The sequence below is a fragment of the Nomia melanderi genome, chromosome 2 (genome assembly GCF_051020985.1).
Source record: "Nomia melanderi isolate GNS246 chromosome 2, iyNomMela1, whole genome shotgun sequence".
Lineage (NCBI taxonomy): Eukaryota > Metazoa > Arthropoda > Insecta > Hymenoptera > Halictidae > Nomia > Nomia melanderi.
Genome location: NC_135000.1, coordinates 6,398,714 through 6,410,167, shown reverse-complemented (window position 1 = coordinate 6,410,167; position 11,454 = coordinate 6,398,714). Strand labels below are relative to the sequence as shown.

General features: G+C 38.9%; 2 protein-coding genes across 2 annotated transcripts in view; one reads left to right on the top strand and one right to left on the bottom strand.

The window, feature by feature from the left end:
* LOC116424646 (uncharacterized) overlaps nucleotides 1–11,454 on the bottom strand; it is a 101,305-nt gene that overhangs the window by 74,703 nt on the left and 15,148 nt on the right. The window lies entirely within an intron of this gene.
* Nucleotides 607–11,454, top strand: part of LOC143174264 (uncharacterized) — a 59,137-nt gene continuing 48,289 nt past the window's right edge. The window contains exons 1-3 of the mRNA XM_076364939.1: nucleotides 607–614; nucleotides 1,541–1,688; nucleotides 1,830–2,275. Coding sequence (XP_076221054.1) covers nucleotides 607–614; nucleotides 1,541–1,688; nucleotides 1,830–2,275 — 602 coding nt within the window. The remainder of the gene's footprint in view (nucleotides 615–1,540; nucleotides 1,689–1,829; nucleotides 2,276–11,454) is intronic.

Below are 11,454 nucleotides of genomic sequence, written 5' to 3'. Positions count from 1 at the left end.
AACTAATGGTAGATTCAGTGTCTGTATCAGTCTCCTGATTAATGTGCGACGATTAACTAAGTGTCGGCCATTTTTCCACGGTTTCCGGCCACTTCTCCGACACAAGAACCACTGGTCCACTCGAGAGCATCAATCAAAACGTTGCGGACCGCGGTTTGGCTCGCCAGTGACAGATGTTCCCAGGCAAAGTTCGGTACAGATGGTCTTGAAACTCGCAACATCAATCCTGATTGGGATTTAAAGGAGTCCGCGAACTGTGGAATAAGTTCAATGATCCTACAACTTATTTAAACTTTAAGTGAATGTCAAAGAGCTGTCGAATCTTCAAACTTCCTAATAAAATCTCGTCATTTTTGAGGATAGCCTGATAGAAAACTTGCGAAAGCTTCTACTGCAACCAGGAGAGTCAGCTGAATCAACTCATCCTTCATTAAGCACTCAGAAACATCTTTGAAATTTTGTACGTGAACAATAGAAGGGCCTACAACATTATCGTATAGTACAAACGTCACTGAAAGTCACTCTCAGCATTTCCATACTGCGCGAAGAATCTTTAAAGAGTGGTTTGGAACTTCGAGGATCCATCTGCCAATCTCGAAGAAGACGATGAAGAAGTAAAAAAGAAGTAGAAAGTCTTTTCCAATCTGTATTCGCGGTTTAGACGAATCAAATTTTCTTCAGCCACGAGGAACAAATCCTTAGACAGAAGCTGCGTTCCTTGAAATATTTGGCAAAACTCTGACATCCAGGGAGCCTAATCCCAAAGCAAACTGCGGGCCCACAGCAACATCAAAGCATCACAAGCGATTTGCCAAGTAGAGTTAAAACAGCGGCGAAGTTTCTGGAAGTTCAATTTCCGGAAATTCAGTTACACACCGGGGAAAGAACGGCAACTCCACGTTGAGGGAACTTCGAGCTTCCACGAACTCAATAAGGGCGAAGCAAGTAAAGCACTAAGACGAGCTAGTGGGCGACAGACTCCTGGACAGTTTTTGCTAAGACGATGGTTCTTGGCTAACAAGAACTGGGACGCAACGGTGAATCCATGAGGCTCTTAAAGGTCTCTGGAGATCTGGGGAAGGGGAAGCGATGAAGACAAGGTCGTTGGGAGAGACCCACACCAGTGTTAATTAAAATAAGCGGAAGATCCTCCTTTAACAAGGCAGTACATGATATCCTCTATCCAGTTCTAGTAGTCCCCGAGGATTCCTGAATCCGCAGGAGACTATTAAGACCCGACCTATCGCGCCTAAGCTCCAAGTACAAGGTCTACAATTTAATCACAGGCAACAGACTAGGCTGCCCATAATCTAGGTCGAATCTACCATCTAAAAAACAGGATCCAACAGGAATCCAAGCTCAGAGCTAGACAATCAGCTAACTTGGACGAAGTCTAAACACTGAATAGGTACTGAGCAAAGACCGAAGATTATTCCAATCTACCACATCCATCATCCAAGATTTAAGGTTCTAGCTTATAGATACCATAAACCTTATAGATAACCTCACCCAATTTAAATCAACTGTACACTCGAACCAGAAGCCCTAATCAAAGACTCCAGTCTAGACTACCCTCATCTAGTCTATCATCCAAAACAGATTCTACTTGGAGTTTCACCCCAGTGGCAAGCTACTTACCAGCTAGACAGAATCTAGGCCAAGCCTATCATCAAGAAAAAGTGTCTAGCGTTGGTCTGGGCTAGCAGAGGGCCATGTAGCCCACGAAATCTGACTGAGGAAGGCCTGGCTGGAATCCGCAGTGAGAGGAAAAGGCGTGAGGAGAACCTGGTGTAGCCGGCCCTGGATGTTTTGACGCTAAGTGGCGCTAGGGTGCCGAGGTGGGGGGCGCGTGGTCTTGCTGCCTGCCGTGCGCCGGTGGCGGCGGGGGTGGGGGTGGTGCAGCTGTCTCGGGGGCCACCCCCGAGGCCAAGAAGGGCTCCACCGGCCACAAGTGCCAGCAACAACAGCAGCCGTGTCAACAACAGCAACAGCAGCCGTTGCAGGAGAAGCAACAGGACAAGTCGCTGCAGCAGCATCAGCAGCAACAGCAATTGCAGGCGAAGAAAAAGGTGCCCGTGGTGCAGGCGAGTGAGCTGGCGCCTTTGAGCAACCTCGACGAGGACCTCGACGACCTGGACGACGAGAAGGCCGTCGAACTGATTAGAACGGAGGATGAGGAGCTCGGGAAGGAGGGGGGGACGCAGCATCGCCTAAGCCCTAGGCTGCACGACATTGAGGAGGAGGATGACGAGGAAGGCCGCAACACTAAAGAGAGGTCAGTGGATTGTTACTGAATTTCCTTTTTGATAAATTACTGCCAGTATACTTTGCTCTTCGTGCGATCCTCTTTTTGGGACATTTATTTAATCACTTGGTGCTTGATGATTCAGATTCATCAGGCAAACTTGACTGAAGTTGTTATTATATATTATAGAAAGTGAACTAGGGGTGTCTTAATTTAAGTGTACTAGTTAATACGTTGACTATAGATGATCACTGAAGCTTTCAAATTACTTGACAGTAATTATAATTTTCAGTTAATTAATGCAAATTTTCCATAGCGTAAATTATTAGATAACAGTGTAAGCATTGCGATATCAAATGAGTAACTCCTCTTTACGCTTGCTACAAAAGAATTATTAATTATTTATTATTATTAATTAATTTATGCGATATATAAAGCTCTAAGCTCTTCGTGGCAATTTGATAAAGGATGGATATATGCAAATGAGGAACGCAGACTGTGTTGGGGCATCTTCGCAGTTGAAGCTATGGCAGAATAGCCAAGAGTACAAATAGATTTTTGATTAACCGAAGTAGTTGAAAGCTGGCGGAATCCCATTCAGCTCTCAATAATTGATAAACTTGCTGGACGGCGAGCTCGCCATTTACTTTGATACGAAAACTTCTCTGAAGTGCTCCGGAGACGTTTAAGACAACTATTGCAGAGATGATTGCCTTTATTTCGACGAACTTTCCTTTGGGTTCACACACGCCTCCAAGCGACTTCTCGGTATTTCTATTCCCTCGGAAGTCCACTGGAGAAAGGAAATACTGTCCTGGGTATTTTCATCCCTGTTGTCAGGTCATTTGACACTTCGATTACGGGATGTTCAACTATTTCATGGAAACGTACAGCCAACCTGTTTTTAGTAGCCGTCAATAGTAAGCTTCATAGCTTCAGCAGAAAACATAACTTAAAAATACTAGCATACTTTCCTTTCACTGTTATTCTTGTTAATATTCCTCGTAAAAAATAAACTTTCCTAGTAGAATTGCCTCTTCTATTCAGCTGTATTATTACTTTAACGATAGGAGCAATATTTCACTTTCCAACTTTAGTACTGTTTAACACAAGTGACATGTCAGTCGTCAAACTGACGTTTCTGAGTTACTTGAAAATAATCGTAACATGCAAGATAATCGAATCAAAATGTTAATAAGTTGATAATGGTGTAATGCAAAGATTGCAACGCCAAATAGTGAATAATTGTTGCTAGTTTTCTTTGATAAAATGGACAACTGTACGGAAAAATGGTGAAGATTGACCCCGTTTTCTATAACATCGAGCTAGACTCGTGATGAAAATTTACAATCAAATTCGACAAATTGAAGTGTCACTCATATAGTTTTCATATAAACGAAATGTCACTTGTCTATTATCAATCTTTAATTTTTCGAGTAGACGTAGATACAGAATAAATGTCAAATTCGTCTCTGGTTTTACTACTTAACCCTCTATAAGCCCGTGTAACTTTGAAGTCACACATCAATAGACTAGGTTAAATTGATTTATTTAACTTTTTATTGCAAACTGACGGATGACATTAAATGATTAATCAACTTGAACTTTTATACACGCAGGCGTTTACGTTCAACGTCATTGTAACTTCGAAGTTACAAAATATATTCGTTTTAATAAAACTATTAAAACTATTGAATACATTTTTAATTTGTGTGCATACGTTGATATTTATTAATTTCATACTGCGTAAATTTTGTTATAATCACGAAATAAAATTCGGCCTATGGAGGGTTAAAGTACATTCCTTGAAGCAGATTTATAAAGAAATCATAGGACAAGGGGTTAAGAAAAAATTGTTTATCAAAGATAAAAACTAATTATCATCCTCCACGTGGATTCTCAAAATCTACACTCTCTGGCGCCAGGAGAAAAATTCGCTGTACCAAATGACCCTCTCGCTGTCAAAAACACAGACGCCTAATATCACGAGCGAAATGCTCAACTTCGCTGAAGCTGCTTTCTGGGGTGCATCGATAAAATGGGATGCAAGTTCAAAGAAGTTCGGTCCCAGGATGTCTGACTTGACGGGCGACGTTCCCCGAGGCTTGTTTTCGGCGATTCCGCGATGTACCACCCTCCTTCTCGTCTCATTTGCTACCCCGTTCCAACCCCTTGCTCCATAGTCATGCAGTTCGATAGCAATAAAGGGGGCTGCGTGCAGGCATGCCTTGAAAATGGATGAGAAAATGGAGCGTGTCGAATTACTAGAGGATGAAAGACTCGGTCCGCAGGGAGGGGGCGAATGATGAATGGATACCACCTTATGTTCGACCCTTAAATTAGATCAGGCCACATAAAAATGTCGGGGCGCCGAAGAATCGTCACGGGGTGCGAACTTCATCCCCCAACGTGTTTCAGGGGACTGCCTATTTCTTTGACGTTAATGTATATTTATCATGTGGGTTATTCATTACTTGACAGAAATTCCTAACTTTAGATTTTGTGCGAAGGAAAATAGGGGTGGTTTTGTTCTTTCGTGAAAAAAATTGGGTGCTTGAATTATGGTGAGATTTCTTGGGGGTTGATTGTTAGTAGGCTGTTTCTTTATATATTTGTGTTGTTTATGGGTGTATATTCACTTTGGTTAGGTTGATATGGTTATTTAATGCAGTCAGTAGTATGGATCAATATTAAGGTTTCACTGAATTTTGGGTGAAGTATTGTCGAAGTTTGAGATATCGTAATTTCGTTAAAAAAATGGTAGAGGGTTGTAGTTGGGCTACTTTTAAAGGGTGAAGCTTCTACTTTTACGTGTTATGTTACTTTTTTCTGGAGATTGTGTAATATATAGATTTAGGTCGAAAATTAAGGGTGAAGTTTTCGTTCGAAGTGCCGCAGCTTCTGAGGACTGTATGAATTATAAAAATTTTTCTTCGAAACTCAAATTACAATATACTTGAAGACTAAAGTTTCCCCTTTACAGCCACACCATAAATTTCGACGTGCGATTTTTCCTTGCCGTTTTATCGCACTCTGAATGACACGCGTGCCGCCAGCATCGTAATCACCTATATGCAGGGGGTTGCTGGTGATGCCCATTCGAGGAGTAATAAAACGGCAAGAAAAAATCGTACGTCAAGTTTTATGGGGTCGTTGTAAAGGGGAGACTTCAGTCTTTGGAATCATGGTGATTCAAATCGTGACGAAAATTTTTTACACTTCAGACAGCAGGAGATAGGTTTCGAAATTTTATAGAAGAAACTATCTTCACTTTTCTGCCCATATATTAACAATAAAACAATCTCAGATGAAATAGAATTTCGGATATTAAAACTAGAAGCTACAGTCGTTAAAATGAGCTCAAGAACATTATCCTAAGATTTTTTTTCTCCAAGTTACAGTAATTTAAATATAAACAACCCCTTACTTAAGATATAGTAATTATTGAACCCTGACCTTTAGTGTACTATAATTAATATTATATTATATTTCTTACATTATTATATTATTGTGTTATCATTCAAACAAATTAGTGAAAAATCAAGTCACCATCCCAAACCGTCACAAAATAAAACAATCAAATTCATATTAACCACACACCCTTGTTATTCCCATAAAACTAAAATAGCCTGCGCAAATCCCACCAGAGCCACATATACACTTCCAAAACAGTGGAACACCACGTAGATTCCTTTGACTGCTCCCCCACCATAGAACATCGTATCCGATGAATTATTTAGAGTAGAGAAGTCTCGCAGCCCAGTGAATTTATATTCGAGGGGATGAAAAGGATTTCAGAATTCGATGGGTGTACCGGCGGGTCCAGAAATTGTTTCTTCCCAGCTGAAATTTCTTTCCCCGAAATCCGTTATGTAATGCACGAACGAGGAGGTAAACAGAGCAAGACAAACAACGCAGAAATTAAAAAAAGAACGAAAGGAACAGAAGTTCCGAGGGATACGTTCCGCCCGGAGAATATCATTCCTGAATATTACAAGACGCACTTCGAATAAAAACACGAGAGGAAACGAGTTTCCTTTCTGAATATATTCCGAACTTCCGGAAACCTCTGCGGCAATTGCGGATTGATCCGCTGTCGATTATGCAAAGTGCACGCTTGAAAGGATCGGGACAGCTGCGAATGGAATGAAAAATATAAATCCTGATTCTTCGCTGGGATTATACGAATCGAGATATTTCACCGGCGAGGGAAGGAAAATAATCCTTGAATTAATTTCGTAATCTGTAACTCGGTGTAGACGTAATCCGGTCTGATGTTAACATGCGGCGTCCTCGCGTAGACGTAAGCCAGCTTACCGTAGACAGCTCCGCCTGGCCTCGTACCGCAGCCTAATTTCGAACCTGATTCGGGCCTAAGTGGGACCCGTTCGATTTACGTTACGATCGATTGGATGCTGATCGAAAGGCAATTCGTTTTTATCCTTTCATCCTGGAGAGCTATTGGGAGACTTTCCTTAGCAGTTTTCTCAGTGAAATGGGGCAGATGAGTTTGGGTTAGGTCTGGGATTTTTTGACATTTTTCTGGGGGCTTTTATTTATTGATGGGTAATGTATAATGATTTTAATGATGTGATTAAGTTGGGTCAAGTTAATATTGAGGTATTGATAGTTTAGAGTGAAATGGGCAGATGAGTTTGGGTTAGGTTTGGGGTTTTTGAAAATTTTATGGGGTTTTCATTTTTTGATGTGTAATGTATGATTTTAATGTTGTGATTAAGTTGGATCAAATTAATATTGAGGTATTGATATTTCAGAGTGAAATAGGGTAGATTGAGTTTGGGTTAGGTGTTTTTGAAATTTTTCTAGGTTTTTTATTTTTTGATATAGAATATATAATAATTCTAATATTGTAATTAAGTTGGATCATATTATTACTGAACAATATTGATATTTATAATTAGTATTGATATTTCACAGTGAAATGGGACTTATTGAGTTTGGATTAGGCTTTTTTGACATTTTCCTAGGTCTTTTATTTTTTCATATAGAATATATATTAATTTTAATATTACCATTGAATTGGATCAAATTAGTATTGACTTAGGTGTAAATGTACATGAGAATACTAGTTCCTTCAACATCATCAAACAACAATTTAAAAAAAAAAGTGATTTTGCACACTTTTTTGAAACTTTACAGTCTACCAACGATGATCCGGTATCGGTTTCGCGTTAATGGTTATCGGCATCGAATATCCAATAAAATATATTGGATTATCGGGACATCTTGGACACAGAGGCTATCGTAGGGGAGATGAGACGGTTCGATAAACGTTCTGGATAATTGGAAACCCATTGTCTTTTTAGATGGCACTTTTCTAGCCACAGGTGCTTGGGACAGATATTCTGTGAATTTTTTGGATTCTGTTTAATGGCAACTATTTGAATATATCATGACTATTATATAACATCATTTAAAAAAATTGCTAGTGATTATTTATAAAAAGAATTTGTTTGTGATCCTCATAAATGATGTTATATAATAATCATGATATATTCAGATAGTTGCCATTAAACAGAATCCACAAAATTCACAGTATATCTGTCTTAACGAATTTTTTTCTATAAATAATCACTAGCAAATTTAATGAATATCTAAAGGACGTTTAAATAAGGATCCAAGAGGTTACTTTGGAGAACGAGATCATCAACGTGGCCATCTATCGTAGAATATGAGAACTATTCTCATGTTTCTGTCGAAAGTAATACGACTCCTCTGAAAATTGGTTTATTAACTCAATTCAGTTCCAGAATTCTTTATATCATTTATTTGTACAGGCTAAAAGATATTCATCACTTAGAGATTAAGTGTCTTGATAGAATAGGTTGATGCAAGTTAGGTGCAATTTAGATTAACGTCAGATTTCGATCAGGTTAATCCTTCCATCCGTGGGGCAAGTTTAAATTGAGTTCGCTCTGTGTTTGGCATTGATCAGACTTAAATTGCACTACTTTCGAGATTATAGAATGTTTAAATTAATTCTGAACGGCACTTAGGTCACAGTAATGTTTAAACAAATTCTAAATATAATTAGAATGATATTATCTCTAAAACTCATGTGATCTAGCTTAATTTTTACTGATTACTTTACTGTGCTTTACTTTACTGTAACCTTGTGACCTCTGTACTGTAAGATTTAGAGCTAACCTAAAAAAAATATGCTGCTTGTATTTTTCTTTATATTATAGAGATATTACGAAACTTTTCCAATGACAATCGATAATTTGCGTTTTCCAACGTCATATAAATAGAAAAACCGATTTGATTGCAGAAAATTCTTATCTTTCAAATGAAAATCATTTTGCATAACAGGAACTCTACCTGTCAATGCTAATCTTCAATTTTCGTTACGCGAATAATCGAATGTAGACATTGTGTCCACAGACGGCCGCACCGGGGGCGAGTGTTGCACGACGGTTGTGACGCGTGAATCGATACTGCTACAAATTTCGTCTTCCAACGTTGCACGTTGTCGTTGTTGATTCGAGTTAAGTACGGGCATCCCGGCACGTTTACTTTAGGGCAGACGGTGTTTACATTGCGCCGCGTTATGTCGATGCTAGACGGGGCTCAAGTTTGGTCGCGGGCGTGCAGCCTGATAGATGCCACGCCGCGAATACACGGATAAAATGATCCTTTGTAGAAATCTGATGAGGAGATGAACCTCGATGACCGTTACGACTCACGCTAACAAGAAGGAACGCGTGGAAGACAGAAGTATAAACAAAAGAACAATGTACAATCAAACCTGTTTTTGTGCGATTTTTTGTGCGATTTTTTTCTGCGGTATATGAATTCCAACGGTGTTGTTTTTCAAGTGACGAAAGCGATTTTGAAACAGTTCATCACAAGAAGATGCGCGTTTTGGACTACGAGAAAATTTCTCCATGTATGAGAAATTAAACTTTTTTTAAATGATTCTATGTGTAATTTAATTACTTACTTTGTTTGAAAGTACTTTCTCACTATTTCGTAACATTTCTGTGGTATTAATGGTATTTAAATATGTTTTATTTTTAAAAAACCATAGGAATAGATAATTGAATAAAATACAAATAAATAGAAACTATATAGCTCGCAGTGTACAGGTCTCTTCTCTTTTCAAGTCAACGCAATTTTCTAAATCTCTCGCCATCCTAAAAATCATTCTCTCCCCCACCAGCATTCTTCTTACACTTCCAACAAATTTTCAAACACACCCCACTCACCCTCACGCACTCATCATCCTCGCTTACGCATCCTTCGAAAAACGCACCAACCCTTGGGCCTGGTCTCTATGAGTCCCTTTCTCTTTTACGGCCCTTTCGCTGTCCCAGTGTCTTAAAACTACGATACTACATCTCTGAAGATTTTGTTTTCTGCTGTTTCTTTTATGCGGTCATCTACCGCACAAAAACAGGATTGACTGTATTTGATGATGTTCGTTTGTTCAGCGAGTGCCGATTCCCGCGATTTGTACGAACGACTCAGAATCTTCTGCCATAATTTACACCTGTAAGTTCGAGGTAGCTTGGGCAATGATGTCACAGGTGCAGATTGAAGTTTGAAGTTGGGTTTGCGGCTCCATTCGAGCTTAAACGAGTCGTAACTAATAAGGCTTAATCTATCAGGCACGTAACAAAGCAGTCGCAACCCTTCAGGTATTAATCAATCAGATCTGAACAATTGGGCTTACCAAATCAGACCTAACCCGTAGGATCTGATCAAAGCAGGCTTGACCAATTAGCTTTGGCTAATCAGGACCACAAATCAGAACTGGCCAAGCAAATCTAGATTGACAATTAGGGCTCTGCGAACGGGGTTAACGAAAGCTAGTATAATCGACAGAATATAGGTAACTAGGATGAATCGTTTATTACTAGTATTAGACTGGTACTGACTTATTGGACTCTAGATTAGTTTGACTTATTTCGACCTAACCATGACATCATAACCTTGACACCTTACCAGACCTAAGTTTTTATTCTAAAGGTGGTTCCTACAAAAATTTCGTTTTAGTTCACTAGTCCTAACTGATTGGACTGTATTAGATTAGTTTGACTTATTTGGATCTAACCTTGACACTCCAAATTCTATCTTTTCCAGACTTAAAACAGTTTTTATTCTACAGATAATTCCTACAAAAATTTCATTTCGCTAAGAGACCAAGTTTACGACCACGGAACTACGCTTCCACATTGTATTTTTACCTACATTTTCGTCCACTTTTTTATAACCGCTCCCCATTTTCCCGTTTCCTACGACGACAGAAAACATGTGATAGAAGCACAACAGGAGGCACTGACGTTTCATACCTGGCAAAAACGACTCTGGACTCTAAATTCGCCCAGTCTGCCACGAATCGAGGAAAGTTTGCTGAACCCTCGAATTTTCTGGTTCTTTTTAGTTAACTTTCACGCTGCCGGTCGACACGTCGATGCAATTATCTAATGTAAACCCAGCAGAGTAATCGACGAACGTGTGCCACAGAAACCGACGAAATTCGTGAATTCCACCGGACACTATCCGATCCTTTTCTTCTAACGAAACAATCGACATTGTTGTTTAATACTACGTTTACAGAACACGTCAATTCGACGCATATTGAATTTTGTAATCATTTAGTAAACGTTTACGTCGATTTCTATCGATGCAACGATATAAATGTATATTTATATTTCTAAAATAAAATTCAATTTCTAAAATTTAAATTAACGAACGTCAATGTTTCTAAGACCAATAGAATAAACTGTTTATATTAATACCATGTATAATTGTTTATATTAATATATTAACAGTAAATCTAGTTTTAACACTAGAACTAACGAGCATTTCACACGATCGACACGCAATTCCTACGAAAATTGTAACAATTGATTACTTTTCCTAAACCCGGGATAACCTTTCGCTCTCCAATGACTCCCAATGGTCACTCAATTTAACACACAATTACAAAATTGTATATTTAATACTAAGCTTCATAGAATGTGCCAACGCATGAAATATTGAAACAAAAAGATCGCTGCTTAATCTTTGTACGATTTCTAGTTTCTACTTTCAGAAAATATCCTTTTAATCTCATCAGACATTGAATATTTCTAATGAATCGCTGGAGTGCAAAGGATTAATCAAGTTCGGTCTAAAAAAATGGAGGAATGAAGGAGATATTCTAGTTCCCTTTTCAAGCATTCCGACAATGGAAGTTTCCA